Below are 20,227 nucleotides of genomic sequence, written 5' to 3'. Positions count from 1 at the left end.
CCTCATAGGTCCCAGCGCTTGGCCTTTGGCCTAAACTCTATATTCCATTCCATTCCTGACTGACAAGATCGTTCGTTCAATGAAATGCGAAGGTGCTTCGTAATATTTCCCCACAAAATGTACCACGTTCTAGATTCATGAAAAACATATATTTGATCACTGAAAAATTTTTTAATAGAAGTCTTCAATTAATGTAAACATTTCTTGGGGGATTACATGAACATAATTGGTTAGCATTTGATATATATATATATATATATATATATATATATATATATATATATATATATATATATATATATATATATATATATATATGTATATATGTATATATGTATATATGTATATATATATATATATATATATATATATATATATATATATATATATATATATATGTATATATATATATATATATATATATATATATATATATATATATATATATATATATATATATATATATATATATACATACTGTAATAGCCACAAAGCCATCTTAACTTCTTAACTTGTAGCGACAAGAGTATCCAAAAACCAGGAAAAATGTGAGAAGTTAAAAGGGATTGTGGCTATTACAATTAATATGTATCTTGTAAAAGCTGACCAGTAGATTCCAGTATATGTATATATATATATATATATATATATATATATACACACACTGGAATATATTTATATATATATATATATATATATATATATATATATATATATATATATATATATATATATATATATATATTATGCACGAAAAAGTGTCAACAAATTCATGAGCTGTACAGAGCAAGTGAGACACACCTCGACTGTCGAAATGCTCGATCCCGTGTAGTGAGTGTGATTGTACGGAATAATAATAATAATAATAATAATAATAATAATAATAATAATAATAATAATAATAATAATAATAATAATAATAATATTACAACAATAACAATAAAAATTGCGATATTATTATGACTACCTCTAGTAGTACTACTAATACCAGTTAAAATAATAATAATAATAATAATAATAATAATAATAATAATAATAATAATAATAATAATAATTAATATCGTTATTATTACCACAAAAGTTATCTTAAAAGTAATAACAATAAATATCAATACGGTACTACTATTACTTAAGCTTCTAATATGATAATAATAATAATAATAATTTAGTAATAATATTAATAATAATCATTACAGTATTGTTACCGCTACTAATAATAAAGTAATTAACTAAAACGCGAAGAAAATTCTGGGAATTCCTTCAACGAGGCCTCGATCCTTCCGAAGGACTGCAGCGGCTCCAGGAGCTGCAGACGTTCGTCAGAACAGCAACGGAGAAGAGGAGGAAGAATCCTTCGGAGCACAGCCACGAAGGCCGTTCCGGAGTCTTCCCTGGAATGAAGACGATGGCTCCAGAAGCTCGCTCCTTATTACCGCTACTAATAATAAAGTAATTAACTAAAACGCGAAGAAAATTCTGGGAATTCCTTCGACGCGGCCTCGATCCTTCGAAGGACTGCAGCGGCTCCAGGAGCTGCAGACGTTTGTCAGAACAGCAACGGAGAAGAGGAGGAAGAATCCTTCGGAGCAGAGCCGCGAAGCCCGTTCTGAGTCTTCCTGGAATGAAGACGATGGCTCCAGAAGCTCGCTCCTTATTACCGCTACTAATAATAAAGTAATTAACTAAAACGCGAAGAAAATTCTGGGAATTCCTTCGACGCGGCCTCGATCCTTCCGAAGGACTGCAGCGGCTCCAGGAGCTGCAGACGTTTGTCAGAACAGCAACGGAGAAGAGGAGGAAGAATCCTTCGGAGCAGAGCCGCGAAGCCCGTTCTGGAGTCTTCCCTGGAATGAAGACGATGGCTCCCGAAGCTAGCTCCTTCAGGTCCAGAATTAAAAAGTAAGCTTAGAAACAGCAAGAGTATATGGGCAACGTTCCATAATGTTTCTTATTATGTACTTATCATTAGCAGTGTTGTGTTTTATTTGCGGCGAACTGTATGATTCCATCATTGAGGACATTGTAACATTGCGTGGTTCTCAAGGACGACATGTTAGCGCACAGGATATTTATTATAATATGGCAGATTCTCTGGATCTTGAACTCGTGGATGATATACCTAACAGCCTTGGTGCGTCAGACTTTGCTGTCGCCATCCCTGGGATGGCCTTGTTGGCAAGCTTGGCGTTTGCTGTATACTGGGTTTACACTCTTATAGGAAAGCAAGATCAGGATCTGGAAGAAAGTACGGGAATGGAAGATCTCGAAGACAGTGAGGACGACACGGAAATGGACAGCGACGATACTGATGATTACCTGGATATGAAAACTGACGAAGAGGCTAGACTGGAAGACAGTCTAGAAATGGAACAACTTGACGATACTGGTGACGACCTGAATATGGAAACCGACGAAGAGGCTAGACTGGAAGACAGTCTAGAAGTGGAACAACATGAAGAAACTCAGGAGGAGGAGCAACACAAGGAAGAGATGTGCCAAGAAATGCACTTGTCTAAACAGCGTCGAGAACAAATGGATGCAGCAGAAAAGAGATTGGAAGAGGATCTTCATACCTGTCAAGTTTCAAGTAAAATAGAACATCTCTGGAATGAAGCTAAGCAGGAAATCGAACTGCTTCGAAATCAGCTGATGGAGAAAGATCTACTGCTTGAGAAGAAAGCAGAAGAGGAAAAGGAAATGAAATGCCACTTTGAAAAGGAAATAAGAGCAAGAGACAGAAAAATCGATAATTTGAATCGACAAAAGGAACAACTTGTCCATGAAAAGCAGCAGTTAGAAGAGGATTTACAACTGGCTTTAAAACAAACTGAAAACACTAATCAGTTGCTTAAGGTGGAGAATGAAGATCTCAGCAGGCTACAGGAAGATATTAAGAAGGTTTTAGTTGAGAAAGATAGGGAAGTCAAATTTCTGAAAGAATCCCTCGCCCTTAGAACTAAGGAATTGGAGGAAGACCAGGAGAAACACAAAACAATGAAGAGACGACTGATGGGAATTAAACAGGCAAACGTCATTCTCCAAGAAAAACTTAGGCTTACTGAAGCGGATAAGGTAAACATCCTGGAGGATGTCTTGATTATGCAAGACAAACATCAAGCGCTTCAGTCACTTTTGAACAAAGCAGAATCACTGATGGCCTTGGGAAATGAACTTTTAAACAACGAGAGAGCAGCGAATGAGGTATTGGAAGCCGATCTTCAAGTAATGGAGAAAGGGTTGGCTATGCTACAAGCAGAAAAGGTAAAGATTGAGGAGGAGTTGGAAGAAAAAGACCTGGATATAATTTCACTCGAAAAAGCTTTAGAAAATGAGAAAAAGAAGAACAACATTCTACAGCCTGTTCTCCATCAAGGGAAAGAGATGGAGAACTTGTTGGAAAGAGCAAAAGAAAGGGAGAAAGAGATGGAGGCTTCCTTGAGATCCTTAGAAGCTGAGCTCCAAAAGAAGAACCTTCAAATAAAAGATTTCTTCAAAACAAAACGAGAGCTCAAATGTGAAGAACAAGAACTCCAGGATAAACTAGACATCGCTCTCCATTATGGAAAGGAGCTGGAGAGGATGCTAAAGGAAGCAGAAGAAAGAGAGAAAAAAATGGCAAACGATTTAGAGGAACAAGTCCAAAACAGAGATGATCAAATACAAGACTTATTAGGCCGAGAAGAAACACTCAAGAGTGAAATGAAAGTTTTGAGAAAAAAATTAGAAAATGCTGTGAGTCACAGAGAGAAGAGATATGAGAAGAAATATCTTCGGAAGAAGAAGGAGGAGGAGGACCGATTCAAGCAAACAGTATACTGGATGAAAAAGTTTTGGCAAAGCGATGATGAAGTCAAGAAACTGAGGAAAGAGGAAGAAGACCATCGAGAACAAATGCTAGAGATGGAGCACATTCTAGCAAACCTTCGCGAGGAGAACCAAAGGCTGCTCAGAACAGACACTCAGGCAAAAGGACAAAGAAGCAGAGAAGCAGCATGAGCGGGAAGAGGAACTCCAGAATAACTATGAATGACATAGTGAACGATGGCATTCATGGAGATGGATGCCGATTCTCATGAATTTCAGGAGGACTTGACCATATACACTAATAAGGAGGGAGTCAACAGCTGGCGAGTTTCCCCAAATTCGTCAGGCGGAGGAGCTTACACTGGCTAGAGCCAACGGCTGTTCAGCGGACAGACAAACTCTCCCGGCGAGAGTCAACTGCTGGCAAGATCCCACCCATCTCGGCAGGCGGAAGAACCTTCCCGGCGAGGGTTAACGGCTGGCGAGTTTCCCCCAACTCGTCAGGCGGAAGAACTCTCACGGTAAGGGTCAACGGCTGGCGAGATCTCCCCATCTGGCGAGTTTCCCCCAACTCGTCAGGCGGAGGAGTTCACACTGGCTAGAGCCAACGGCTGTTCAGCGGACAGACGAGCTCTCCCGGCGAGAGTCAACGGCTGGCGAGATCCCCCCATCTCGGCAGGCGGAAGAACTTTCCCGGTGATAGTCAACGGCTGTTCGGTGGACAGGCGGACGAGCTCTCAGTCATCGGCCTGGGATCTTCCCAACCACCTCGGCAGGCGGAAGAACATTCCCGGCGAGAGTTAATGGCTGTTCGGCGGATAGGTGGACAAGCTCTCAGTCATTGGCCTGAGATCTTCCCAACCACCTCAGCAAGTGAAAGAACTTTCCTGAGGAGAGTCAATGGCTGTTTGGAGGCTGGAGGACAAGCTCTCAGTTGAGAGCCATCAGTTGTTTGGAGGCTGGAGGACAAGCTCTCATGTTGAGAGCCAACAGCTGTTCGGAGGATGGAGGACAAGCTCTCATGTTGAGAGCCAACAGCTGTTCGGAGGATGGAGGACAAGCTCTCATGTTGAGAGCCAACAGCTGTTAGGAGGATGGAGGAAAAGCTCATGCTGAGAGCCAACAGCTGTTCGGAGGGCTAGAAGGCCGCCAGAAGGCCACCAGAAGGCCGCCAGAAGGCCGCCAGAAGGCCACCAGAAGGCCACCAGAAGGCCGCCAGAAGGCCACCAGAAGGCCGCCAGAGGGCACTCTGTTGGAATAGTCTAGAAGACTGGCTCTGCAGAAAGAAGGAACTCATTTCCTTCAAGTATGCTATGTCCCTTGATGAAGACTTCTAATAGAAGATCTCTGTCAAAGCGGGCAAATAGTCAGATATCTAGATCTATTCTTGCAGATGTTTCCCTTCTGGTAATTCTGTTGGAATAATCTAGAAGACTGGCTCTGCAGAAAGAAGGAACTCGTTCCTTCAAGTATGCTATGTCCCTTGATGAAGACTTCTAATAGAAGATCTCTGTCAAAGCGGGCAAATAGTCAGATATCTAGATCTATTCTTGCAGATGTCTCCCTTCTGGTAATTCTGTTGGAATAATCTAGAAGACTGGCTCTGCAGAAAGAAGGAACTCGTTCCTTCAAGTATGCTATGTCCCTTGATGAAGACTTCTAATAGAAGATCTCTGTCAAAGCGGGCAAATAGTCAGATATCTAGATCTATTCTTGCAGATGTCTCCCTTCTGGTAATTCTGTTGGAATAATCTAGAAGACTGGCTCTGCAGAAAGAAGGAACTCGTTCCTTCAAGTATGCTATGTCCCTTGATGAAGACTCTTCTAATAGAAGATCTCTGTCAAAGCGGGCAAACAGTCAGATATCTAGATCTATTCTTGCAGATGTCTCCCTTCTGGTAATTCTGTTGGAATAATCTAGAAGACTGGCTCTGCAGAAAGAAGGAACTCAATTCCTTCAAGTATGCTATGTCCCTTGATGAAGACTCTTCTAATAGAAGATCTCTGTCAAAGCGGGCAAACAGTCAGATATCTAGATCTATTCTTGCAGATGTCTCCCTTCTGGTAATTCTGTTGGAATAATCTAGAAGACTGGCTCTGCAGAAAGAAGGAACTCGTTCCTTCAAGTATGCTATGTCCCTTGATGAAGACTCTTCTAATAGAAGATCTCTGTCAAAGCGGGCAAACAGTCAGATATCTAGATCTATTCTTGCAAATGTCTCCCTTCTGGTAATTCTGTTGGAATAATCTAGAAGACTGGCTCTGCAGAAAGAAGGAACTCGTTCCTTCAAGTATGCTATGTCCCTTGATGAAGACTCTTCTAATAGAAGATCTCTGTCAAAGCGGGCAAACAGTCAGATATCTAGATCTATTCTTGCAGATGTCTCCCTTCTGGTAATCTTCCTTCTGGTAATTCTGTTGGAATAGTCTAGAAGACTGGCTCTGCAGAAAGAAGGAACTCAATTCCTTCAAGTATGCTATGTCCCTTGATGAAGACTTCTAATAGAAGATCTCTGTCAAAGCGGGCAAATAGTCAGATATCTAGATCTATTCTTGCAGATGTCTCCCTTCTGGTAATTCTGTTGGAATAATCTAGAAGACTGGCTCTGCAGAAAGAAGGAACTCATTTCCTTCAAGTATGCTATGTCCCTTGATGAAGACTCTTCTAATAGAAGATCTCTGTCAAAGCGGGCAAATAGTCGGATATCTAGATCTATTCTTGCAGATGTCTTCCTTCTGGTAATTCTGTTGGAATAATCTAGAAGACTGGCTCTGCAGAAAGAAGGAAACTCGTTCCTTCAAGTATGCTATGTCCCTTGATGAAGACTTCTAATAGAAGATCTCTGTCAAAGCGGGCAAATAGTCAGATATCTAGATCTATTCTTGCAGATGTCTCCCTTCTGGTAATTCTGTTGGAATAATCTAGAAGACTGGCTCTGCAGAAAGAAGGAACTCATTTCCTTCAAGTATGCTATGTCCCTTGATGAAGACTCTTCTAATAGAAGATCTCTGTCAAAGCGGGCAAACAGTCAGATATCTAGGTCTATTCTTGCAGATGTCTCCCTTCTGGTAATTCTGTTGGAACAATCTAGAAGACTGGCTCTGCAGAAAGAAGGAACTCATTTCCTTCAAGTATGCTATGTCCCTTGATGAAGACTCTTCTAATAGAAGATCTCTGTCAAAGCGGGCAAACAGTCAGATATCTAGGTCTATTCTTGCAGATGTCTCCCTTCTGGTAATTCTGTTGGAACAATCTAGAAGTCTGGCTCTGCAGAAAGAAGGAACTCATTTCCTTCAAGTATGCTATGTCCCTTGATGAAGACTCTTCTAATAGAAGATCTCTGTCAAAGCGGGCAAACAGTCAGATATCTAGATCTATTCTTGCTGATGTATTCCTTCTGGTCATTCTGTTGGAATAACCTAGATTCTTGAAGACAGGTTCTGTCTCTCCTGGGACGATGCAGTGATCCTGCCAGGCCGGGAAACATTCCTGGAAGAAAACCTCTCACCTGGGTGGGTGCCTCAAAGATGCCCTCTTACCCTTGGGGAGGGTACCCAGGGTACCAAGGGTTTCCCAGAGGTAGTCAGCCATAGGGAATGTGATAACCAGAAGATGAACCCTATTCACCTAACCTAGCCCAACCAGGTGAATCCTCTCACTGTGAGGAGCAAGGGGTGAGAGCCTCGGTCAGGGAAATGTCTTCGACGTTTCTCAGCCCATAGAACTGAAGGTGGACAGAAAAAAGTGCAGACGGACAGACAAAGCCAGCACAATAGTTTTCTTTTAAATAAAACTAAAAAGTTTAAAGTGTAGGTAATAATCGTATGATTTGGACAGGTGCCAAAAAGTCTTTTAAACTTCAATAAAATGCTGAAACGTAATATAACTGAGGCTTGTTTTATAAAAGGTTTTAATGAGAATATTAGTACCAGCCTTAGAACATATCAACTGATCAATGTATTTCGAGGAGAGAGAGAGAGAGAGAGAGAGAGAGAGAGAGAGAGAGAGAGAGAGAGAGAGAGAGAGAGAGAGAGAGAGAGAGAGAGGTTTTCTCCATTTATTTTCATGCACTCCCGCATATAACCCACTTCCCTTTTAACCTAGGAACTCCAGAGTCCCTAAAAGACAGAATGTTGTTGGAAACGAATTTCCCTAAATACAGTACACATGTACAGCTTCTCTCTTTATGGAAGACAAATACGTGTATTGAACCAGGGATGATTTTTCAAGCTTTATCTGTATTTTCATGATAGTAGTTTGGGAATATTGACAGTAAGTTTTTCTCTACTAACGTCTATTATCCACATAGTATTTATGTCTATGTGAATGTATATGGATTTGTACATAGCCTATAGTTTATGGAAAACTATTCAGCATATGTGTATTTATTAAGTTCTATTCAATCTCACTTTCACCCTCGTCCGTTCTTTTATTAATGATGGCCCCACGAAAAAAGTATGCTAGTGTTTAATGCCACTTTTACTACCATACACACACACAACCCAGCCCCCACACACACACACATATATATATATATATATATATATATATATATATATATATATATATATATATATACATGTACATTAAATCTAAAGATCTACCAATGATCATACTGTTATCAATAAAAAACTTTTTTCCCAGAATAATCTAAACGCCCTCTCCTGATGGTCACTAACTGTCTAATCTAACGTAATTTGTTCAGACCCTCTTCATAAATCTCACAACTCTGAGCTTTAGATAATCAGACTGATCCTGTTATAATTAGCACATATGAATATATAGTTTTTGCTTAATCCTTTTATCTTGTAATCGTTTTAAATGGAGCCCGTCCATTTATCACTTATAAATTCCCCTTCGGTGATAATTCCCCATCGGGGATATTCCCGAGGTAGCGTGGATTTGATATTAAGCGATATTTGTAGCGTCATGATCGTATATAAATCAAGGTGTGATAAAAAAAAATGTCATAAAAAGAGCTGCGTGTTCCAAACGTACCAAAGAACTATCATGGTCAAGGTGGGTTAATGCCGAAGCTAAGTACAATTTCCCCGCTCTCGACGGGTAAATAAAGTACACCAGACTCGGCGTTAACTTATACCTCTCTTGATAGCTCAGTGGTTAGCGTCGACTGGATTCGCTGGATGCGCGTCTGTGTCATGGGATCGAGACTCGGCAGTGCCCGTCCATTTATCACTTATAAATTCCCCTTCGGTGATAATTCCCCATCGGGGATATTCCCGAGGTAGCGTGGATTTGATATTAAGCGATATTTGTAGCTTCATGATCGTATATAAATCACGGTGTGATAAAAAAAAAAGTCATACATTATATGTATATATGTATGTAGGTATATGTGTGTGCGCGCGCGCTCGCGTGTATCATAAACAATTCAAAAATCCTAATATAGTTTGCAAAAACAAATATCTATATATTTATACATGTAACTGACACAATAACTCAGAATTTCAATAGAAATTCCACCACATCTTGAGACCCACTCCAGTCATCAACCAATTAATTACACTCCTTATGTCTGCAACAATCACTTCCACATTGTATTAATACAGTTTAAACTAACCTTCTCACGCTGATAACATGACTTTTTCTTCATCAGTCTAAAAGAGCGTTTGTCTCAGAATGCAAAGAAATAATTGTTACAGAGGAATTTCGAATTACAAATTCATACTGATTATACTTAATGAGGTTCATTATACTGTATTATCCTCCAGCTGCTCCTTCTTAATTAGCAATGCTGTGTTACTCCTGATTTACTTCACGATATCCAGATATAATTCTGATTAAATTACACCAGCAGTAAGCCTTTTCGAAGCTCACGGGAATGATCAAGTCGTTACACTCGTACTAGAAATCTTCTTGTTTGTGTGGAATATTTGCACGAGAACTTTCAGTTGTTCAGTTTTATTTTTCTTCTATTGGGATCACGTCTCGGGTACGGAGGGAACATATATGCAAATATTGGCTATGTCGCGAGCAACAGAGTACAAATCTAAACTAATATTGCGTAAACATCGTGAGATATAAGGTCGGTTACTGTAGTTGTTAATTCCTTTCTTATTTACGTAGGTCCGGCGGGCGAGTAATGTATTGCCCTTTTATTTTCAAGCATTAAAGCTGCGAGACAAAGAATTAGAAGAATGGTAATTCGTGCTCATCTGATTTCGAATTTCTTCCGACTTTAGATTTAGATTTAGATTTTTTACTCCTACATGCAATTTCTTGTAAGTGTGCTGTTCTCAAAAGTATTTTCTCATACATGTTTTCGAGAACAAGCCTGGCTCCGAATAGAATCTCTGGCCTTTGTTTACACAGGCCACGAGCCAAAAATAACAAGACAAATGAGAAACGGTCGACTTTCAAAAGCAAACACCTCGCTCCCCGAAGGCCCTGTAACCACGCCATCCACACTCTTCATACATAGAGAGAAATTGAAATGAAATTCTTAGGCTATTGACCGTGTTCGTTATCAATCCTTGGTTTGAAGTTGCACCCATCCAAGTGCATTCTCTGGTCTGCATATAAGTAGACAGTAAATCAAAGAGACGTATAAAGATAAAGAAATTTGGTCAGTAGCTACGACAAATGAGATACATCAATAAATTTTCTGTGAAAACTAACAGACACTTCATGAAAAGTAATTGTAGATATTAGTGGATGGATTCATTCAGCAGTGTTCTTCCCAAATCTCTGAAAAGGTTTTTTATTAACTGAAAGAACTTCAGGATAAATTGTATGAAATTTTAATATATAAAAGGTTAATATTAATCAAAAGATAATTGTTGTTCAGCATTCCCAAGCATTATCAAGCAATGTGCCTGGATTTAAAAGGAAAATGAAACGAAATTATTGCATAAAAAGGGCAACATTACACTTACAGAGAGACAGACAGACAGACAGACAGACACACACACACACACACACACACACACACACATATATATATATATATATATATATATATATATATATATATATATATATATATATATATATATATATTATTAACAAAAATGTCGGTTTGTTTAAATGTTCATATTTTTATTGACGGGTACATAATATGTAAAACATTCACTACTTTTTCTAATGACACAGTGATAGATTAAAACAAAATTACGTCTGAATGTAAAAAAAAAATATTAGTTCACTTTAACGAACGTATATGATTTTTCATTTATAAAAAAGAGACAGCAACCCATGCAGTATACTGATGAACAATAATATAGAAATCAATACTTATAGGAGGTATTCCTGTCATTTACTAATACAGGGAACAGTGATCAGCAAAGATTAGCCTAAACCACTGAGTTCATAAGAAATATTCAGAAGAGAAATATGTTATGTATTTAAAAATAAACAGAGGTAACATGCTAAAAAATAGTTTTCAAAAATAAAACTTACAAAGAAAATGCAGCGTGGTACAGTGTGTCAGTTCAGTTTCAAAACGTTTAGTACTGAAAAAATTTATAGTTTCTATTATTTAATGGCCACTGCGATTACGCAAAATAATCAAGGGTCATTTCGATTATAATATTTCTCCATAAGGAGGACTCAAATCATTCCTACCAACGCAAGGACAATAAAAATGAAAGCTTCTATGATTTGAAAGTGCACCCAGCCTTGATATTCTTGAATTACAGAACGTTCCTTTTCAGAAAGTGAAGCCAAGATATATCCATGCTGCAAAACCCAAGACACTTTAACATATCCGACCACAAGCAATAACAATAAATCTTTAGAGCAGAGCATAAAAGAAGGTCAGGGCACACTTTGCATAAGACTTTCATAAATCAGGTTTCTGTTGAGAATTGTGCACAAATGTCGGTGTTATCGGCCGTACCCTCGCCCACCAAGATTCGACTCGTGGAGCAGACTTATGGGGAAAAGCACGATCTATCTGAAACACATTTTGCCTACGTTGAGCCAATCACTGAATATGGTATATCTTTTGTCACACGATTTTGGATGGCGTTACCTGGGCTGGGGTAACTGTAGAAAGATTACGCGCTTAAGGAATTGGGTTCCTGACCCTTAGTGAGTACCAGGTCCAGCTGGCCCAGTTGGTAGTAGCTAGATTAGGGTCCAGAGCTCAAGATAAGAGCGCCTGCTGTCTTACAGGTTGACACCTCTTTAGTTAATTGCTACAGCAACAGTCAAATAGTTTGGTCTTGCTCAGAAAGAACACGAGAAATCACTGGCCAAGGGAAGAACTACCAGACAACGGCAGGGTCATTAGCCATAGCTAAGAATTGTCTACTACGACGAACCGCCTACTTTTCAGTTTGTATTTAATGAATCGTTCGTGGATGCTTCCCACTAACAACTTAAGTATAAAGTAACAAATATTCACAACATTTCATAAATACTCTTAATTTTTTTATAGGCAAATATATGATGCCTATTCAAAATATATGATGTCTAGTTAAGACAAAAAATACACAGAGCATCCACAATCTAAATATTTATATCAGGCCCTTCCTCATGTTTATTCACATTTTTTCTATATATCACGACCTCACATAGGAATATACATATCTGCTTACTGATGTCAATGTTTATCCAGTTTGATGACAAAATTATCTTTATTTATTAATTTTTGAGTGTCTTCTTTTCCCAGGAAGAAATGCAATAAAATTCACCTCCCCCCCCAAAATCCTTGCCCTCGCGTTCAACAGACCTCAGGCTTTCTCTCTCTTTTTCTCTTGAAGTTTTACACACTGTTTTTAAATCTGCAATTTTACCCAAAGTAAGCAAAAGAATATTGCGTTTTTCTCTCTGTGCACTGAAAAGTTTCCAGAGAGCATGAAGGTCTAAGTAAAAAAAAATAAATAAATAAATAAAATAAAACAAACGTGAAGTTTTATCGTTGCTCTTAGTAAAAATAAAAACCTCCAAACCATATATAATATGAATGTAATTTTTTTTAACTTGAAGTTGAAATTTTCGATTTTATGCATATGTTAACATTGTATTTATAATTCGTAAAAGAAATCGACGCATGAACTTTTACTCGTGCATATATGGATTAGTAGAATTCCAGTTTCTAAAATAATAATGTTCTCATTATTATTCAACGTTTTCATTAAACTTACATACTTACGAAACCCACGGATTGTCTAGCCGGGAATGAAGTATGGGGTATGGTGATAAAACAAGAGTACCCTTCTCTCTCTCTCTCTCTCTCTCTCTCTCTCTCTCTCTCTCTCTCTCTCTCTCTCTCTCTCTCTCTCAGTATATATGTGTATATATATATGTGTGTGAGTAATATATATATATATATATATATATATATATATATATGTGTGTGTGTGTGTGTGTGTGTGTGTGTGTGTGTGTGTAGTGTGTCAATAACAGGGAGCCAAAAAGAGAATACGTGTGTCCAATATAAAGAGCAGGAAAAGATGGAACGTGAAAGAGACAGAGACAGTCAGACGGAAAGTCAGATGAGACAGAGGGGGGGGGGAAGTGGAAGAGCAAGGGGGGGGAGTGGAAAAGCAAGTGATTTATGATACAAGTGGTTTATTATTCCAACGATGACCATAATGAATGCTGCAATAAAACTCGTCACTGATTAAACACTGCATAATTCCTGGTGACCGTAAATAACCACGAAGAACTAACCATTCGTTCACAAGCAACATTAATGACATATCATCGCGTTAGGGAAACGCAACAAAGGAAATAGCATCAACACAGGTTGTAAACATCAGATTCGAGAGCATAAATATGATAACGAGTAACAAAGTAAGAGACATTTTTGCAAGAGACTATTTTCGTCCTAGTTCTTGTTCATCTAGCTATTGACAAATTTTTTTTTTTTTATATTTAGGCATAGAATTAGTCATTTATAACCCTGGCGTATAAAGAACAATATTTATGTGATATTTTTTCCCAATACAGTCCCTATTTGGGAGTTACCATCTCGACTCTTGTTTAATTAATGTTATTCAAGATGAAAGTATTAGACTGTCACTTAATAACACTCATTACTTCACATTACATATAAAACTGTTTTGAAATCGATGGTATCATGAAAATGGCGGACGCTGGAAATAATATATATTTCTGAGTAGGTCATACATCCCAACATACATACATACATACATACATACATACATACATACATACATACATACATACATACATATATGTGAGTGTGTGGTATTCCTGGCTCCAGCTTCAGCGGGAACCAAACATTCAACTCAATTATACCTGAACCAAGGCTCATTTATAATTTAATGTAATGCAACAGAATCGTAATTTTGCGAGTCATTCACCGCCTCTTTCAAGATCTGAGTCAGTTAAAAAAAATCCTTGCAACTTCAGGTTATGCAGATAAAGTCGATAGCAAATACGACCTTATTTTATCAGATCAGGATAGATAACTGCAGATAATTTATATTCTGAGTTACATCATCCATGGGTCAAATGAGCCAGCGTCACACTACTGCCTCGCATTACATAACAAAAAGGAAGAATACGACTGAAGTGAATCGGAATGAGACGACAAACCCTCAGCCAACGTGTAGACCCTTAACCCCAAACCCTTATCTCCATCCTCAAAACCCACATTCATAATTGCTCCCATTATCCTTCCAACCCCTTTCTCTCCCAGGCCTTTGGACGTCTCAGATAAACGATTAAAAATATTTATACACACATTCCTCCCAAGAGCCGTTATATATACTGACAATGAAAATTCTCCTTCAGAAATATAAACAAATATACGTCTTATCTTTAGATGAGGCGAGAATAAAAACTCTCACCCTAAAAATCCTTCCTTTTCCTCCATCAGACCACTTCATCTTCAAGATCGATGCTATTTACTACCGTATAATGGGGTTTCCGTGTAATGAAATGTGGCGCGATAACTCCGTAGATTTTTATCTATTTTCCACTTTTTCCCCCGGCTATAAAATTTTTCCCATGTTCCTTACCGGCTATCTTCGGCTATCCAGGACTCTTCGGTATGCTTCTTTTTCTTCTACCAACTAACAACAGAAGCACATTAGCTTCTTCCACAACGCAATGTTTTTGTTTACTATATCTGATGACGTCGAGGGCTCTCAACTACCGCTGTTTACATACTGATATCGTTGCCAGCTATCACTTTTCTAAAAATAACAGATTAAGCTAAGACATTAAAAGCCACTTTATGGGGTCTATTTTCGCACCGTGGTAGCTATTAAAGGTATAAATCACTGGAGAAGTAATGAAATATGCACTTAGCCCCCATAAGAAGCACTCTCCGTATTTCTCAACCAAAAAAGAAGACAATCTTTTTTATTACTTCTACAGGCGTTTCATTGTACACATTTTGATGAGCTTTAATATTTTTACACAAATTTGTTTTAATATCTTTAATTGCTTTTCATCTCATGATAATTGTTTGAAAATGTATATAATCTAATGGTAATTAGGTCTGAGAGGTTTAATTACGTCAATGATGAAAGTAGTTTTGCCTATCACTCTAGATTCCCTGGGCAAGAATATGCCTTTTACTCAATTGAAACAAACGCTGGCAACTCTTCCATGAAGAAAAATAACCATTAATTAGCTTCTGGAAGCATCTTATAGAGAATTTAAGACTTTGTGCCAATGCACGTATACACAGAGACGAGACAGGCTTAAATAAATGCCGTTTCAGAGTAAAAGGACTAGTATTATACACAACCATTTCATGACGTAGCAGCAGGAGCAGTTGATGACATCATCGAAAGCCAATCATATGTCAGCAAATTTCCAGTTTAAAAAAGAAGACACTGTACCTGCTTGAATACACTGACTTGTTCATCTATGCCCGTGTTTCCTCATTTGGCAGGTGATGTTTTATTTAACCACACTTTTCCCGAGGAAAATCAAGATTTCCAAGAATTCCTAATTTCTCACTCTTAATTCGTCCCCGCAGGGAAGCAGAGCCGTCACTGGACGTCAGGTGGTGCAAGGAGAGCATTGCTAAAGGGTGTTTGCAGCATCCACTCGGCCATCAACTGCCCCCACTTTTTAGCCTTTTACTCTATTTCCACTTCCGCTTCCAATCTTCCGTCTCCCTGTTCAACACCTCTAACTCTTTTCTTGGAGCAACTGTGGGATTTTTTCCCAGTTCCTCGTTTATACCCTTTTACTTCATTTTATTTATTTTACGAATCTGTTCATCTGGCTGGCCAACCACTCGAACTCCTTCTTTTCACTATCTTAGCTCAGTATGAAGTGCCCCAGTACTTGCTTTGACAGCCTAAATTTCGTGAATCAGTCACCACACTTGATTCGTTATCACCACAAAGCCACATAACACAAACTCACTCAAACAGCATAACTGACAAACCCTCGACCACATTATTGGATACCAACCAGAGCATGAATAAAATAGTGCCTAATTTTCTCGGCTCTTTTCCGGCAGACAGGCCACCACCAGCCGTAGTGTCGTGGCTGCCTGTCCAATGCATTCGCCTGGAAAGGTAGCAATTCTATCCACAATCATTTGGCCCCTCTTACTGTCCGGGATTCCTCGGAACAGAAAATTGCAAGATGCAAAAGTGACAGTGATAAGCTGACAGTGGTCTCTGCTGTACCTCTCCCCCAACAACCCCAAATCCCCCCAACGCTTTCTTTCATTTCAATTTTCAATAGAAGGCTTGGAAACGGTTAATGACAAATATACACTTATGATGAAAACTTGGCTGGATCTTAATGATATTAGCTAATAGACATTGCTGATAATAACGGTTCAAAGCTGATATATAAGCTGTAGCCTAACCACTTCCAATTAAAAATATCCCGGAACGGAAAGTAATAATAATATATTTGATGAGTGGTAACACAAATAAAGAGAATTTATTAAAACAATTTGATAATGGTAAGAGGCCCTCCAGAAAATAGGAAGCTAAGACGGGAATAATAGCGCCGGATACTGATGATAACAGAGGTCTGTAATTACACCGGTTAATGGCAACATAATTGGATGGTGGTCAAGGTTATTAAATTGAAATTTTATGGCCCAGTAAGTTTGAACAAAAGCTTTCTAAAACTAGAGAAAGGGATAATTAGATAATTAACATATGAGGAGCTCTGCCTAATATGACTATTGCGCATTTGCATCAGTTAAATTTAATGAAAGCCGTTAGTAAAAAGCAAATTACACATATACTTGACAAATGTATTATCAAAATATAACTCAGTAAAACTGTGATTAGGTTCGCAAAAGGAAAGAAATGTCGGCCATTTGTAAAAACGTCCAAAAGCAACGCATAAACTGGATGAACCCCTTTTAGGCAGGAAACTTCCTCCTGCTCTATCATTGGCTTTCGATGACGATGACGTCATTAACCCCTCCTAGTATAACAGAAGCCACCAATCATCGCTGAGGTTAATGACAACACCAACAGCCAATCATAGTCGAGAACCTTTCCCGCGAAACAGAGTTACTTAAGAGGTTCCTTCTGTGTCATGGGTTGCTGTTTGAGAATTCCCAAAACTCCCCACGTTTTTAATGCAGATTTGAAGGATTTCATTTGATCTTAATTCGGTTTTTTGGGAGTCAAATGCCAATAAACATTAAAGTGGGGTGACATCTCGTGCATTTAGGCTGCTGCAACGTTTCATTTACACAAAATAACCAAATTCTGCTTTTACTCTATTAATCTCACTGAAGGGTGGCCTAAACTTTTTTTCTGAATTCTACTGTGTGTGTGTGTGTGTGTGTGTGTGTGTGTGTGTGTGTGTGTGTGTGTGTGTGTAGTTATGAGAGAGAGAGAGAGAGAGAGAGAGAGAGAGAGAGAGAGAGAGAGAGAGAGAGAAACTTTAACGGTTATGAATATATTTCACACCGTAAACTCATTCATCTCTCTCTCTCTCTCTCTCTCTCTCTCTCTCTCTCTCTCTCTCTCTCGGAATGAATAAAGTGAGCAAATACTATCATATTCTATTTTTCCTTTGAAGACTTCAGTCTTTAGGATTTGAGGAAGTACTAAAAAACATTGTAAATGTTGAGATACACTTTTAGATCCCATATCAGCATATATATATATATATATATATATATATATATATATATATATATATATATATATATATATATATATATATATATATATATATATATATATATATATATATATACACAGCATGAGAGATACGGAAAGGTTCCGTTTACAAACTATGTTTCCATTCCCTCTGACCCTCCCTCATCTTTTATTCACACTTTTGTTTTTGCTTTTATTTTCCATTACCAGCGAGAGAGGGATTTAAATTTCCTTTTGAAAGGTTTCATTAAATATGCAGGATCATGTCATCAATCGCGGTAGGTAATCCTCTTTTCTTAGAAGTCTCCTTCCAGAGTTTTTCCAAAAGCGACTCATAAAACCATACGTACTCCCTAGTGTTTACCAGTTGCCATGGAAACAGATGCTTGTTTTGAGTCATGGCTTGGCAAGGATACTTGAGTAAAGAGAGTAACAAGTAGAATTCTTTAGTCGTGATTTTCCATAAAAGTACTTTTAACACCAACACACGTACATACAGCAATGTATATTTTAGTATTTTTAAGAAGCACGGTAAATACCAAGTGAATAAAAAAGCTCTCTGAACCAGAGAAGAGGAAATATAACTGAGGGATCTCGTTCAACCAACACTGGCTATAATACAGCCTTGTCTTTCATGAAATTTATAAAGTGTGAATTGGTCACCTTTCAAGTGAAATAAACATGAAATAAAACGATAAATGGAGAGTTAATAATCAGCTCCATGTCAGTTAAATATAGAATCTCCAATTTTACAGTATTCTGGTCTAGATAAACAACTGAAGTCTTAGCGTTTTTTTTTAAATATTCAGTCAAAATTCACTTACTGGTAACAAATGGCAACTGCGCCAAACGTAGAAAGATAGTAAACATGAAACTCCACCAATCACCGCCGAGGCTGATGGCTCCATTAACAGCTAATCACAATCGAAAATCAGCCCAGTCTAAAGGCCGTTGCTTGAGCGGTTCCTCGAGTCTTATTGGTTGCTGTTTGAGAAAATTTAGAATGGCTGCATTTTTTTTTTTACTTATTCATCAATTAATGTTCTTACAACCCATTTTGACCATAATCTACATAAGAATGAAATAATGAAATTTGATTAAAAATATTCCACATCCACTTATACTGCATATATATATATATATATATATATATATATATATATATATATATATATATATATATATATATATATATATATATATATATATATATATATATGCGATTTTTCTTTTAAAATTACACGAAAGAAAAAGTAAAATACTGTATATATGTGTGTGTGTTTGTATATACACATATACATACAGTATATATGAATATATATATATATTGTGTGTGTATATATTTAAATAGAAATATGATATACATTTATATATATATATATATATATATATATATATATATATATATATATATATGTGTGTGTATGTATATATATATATATGAATATACAAAAATCAATAAACCTTTGAAGCTCAAATAACAAGTTAAAACGTAACATAACTGAGTCAAGTTTTATGAATATAAATATCAGCCTTAGGACACATAAACTCGAGTCATGCATTTTTTCACAAGAGAGAGAGAGAGAGAGAGAGAGAGAGAGAGAGAGAGAGAGAGAGAGAGAGAGAGAGAGAGAGAGAGAGAGAGAAAAAATAGTTTCCTCTATTTATTTTCAAACGTTCCCTCATATAAGCCACTTCCATGTTAACCCAGGAATCCCAGAGTCCCTAAAATGACAGGACGTTATTGGAAAAGGATTTCCCCTTAATACAGTACACGTGTATGGGTTTTATTTTCATGGAAGACAAATACGTGCATTGAACCATGAAAGATTTTTCGAGTTTTATCTGTATATTACTGATTGTTGTTTTGGAATGCTGACAGGAGGTTTGTTTTGTCTCTTCTTCACACAACATTTATGTTTTCCTGCATGTATGTGATTTTGTGCGTAGGATATATATTATGGAGGAAAGATCAGCATAAATTTATTCTATAAGTTCCCTTCTGTGTCTGTTAACCCCTCGTCTTTCCTTTATAAATGGGTAGATAAAGAAAAAATAAGACGATAATCAATGAAACATTCACTTCAATGGCTTGGAAATAAAGTCGAAACCGGTCAGGACCTACACCCCGTTTCTTATTTTTCACCTGTGGTAATGTGTGATAAATGAATCACGTACAAAAGTGATAATAATCATATATATATATATATATATATATATATATATATATATATATATATATATATATATATATATATATATATAGAGAGAGAGAGAGAGAGAGAGAGAGAGAGAGAGAGAGAGAGAGAGAGAGAGAGAGAGAGAGAGAATATATATATATATATATATATATATATATATATATATATATATATATATATAT

The 20,227-nt window shown here is 37.4% G+C and overlaps 1 protein-coding gene across 1 annotated transcript; it reads left to right on the top strand.

The window, feature by feature from the left end:
* The first annotated feature begins 2,079 nt into the window (after nt 1–2,079).
* On the top strand, nt 2,080–3,996 carry LOC136854339 (trichohyalin-like). The gene has a single exon (XM_067130637.1). The coding sequence runs from the start codon at nt 2,080–2,082 to the stop codon at nt 3,994–3,996; it is 1,917 nt and encodes a 638-aa protein (XP_066986738.1).
* Nucleotides 3,997–20,227: the final 16,231 nt, after the last annotated feature.

This window comes from Macrobrachium rosenbergii, chromosome 29, assembly GCF_040412425.1.
Source record: "Macrobrachium rosenbergii isolate ZJJX-2024 chromosome 29, ASM4041242v1, whole genome shotgun sequence".
NCBI classification, from domain to species: Eukaryota; Metazoa; Arthropoda; class Malacostraca; order Decapoda; family Palaemonidae; genus Macrobrachium; species Macrobrachium rosenbergii.
This window is presented reverse-complemented; position numbering and strand designations above follow the sequence as displayed.

Coding starts and splice junctions, on each gene's coding strand:
- LOC136854339 (XM_067130637.1), top strand. CDS start 2,080: ATGGCAGATTCTCTGGATCTTGAACTCGTGGATGATATACCTAACAGC.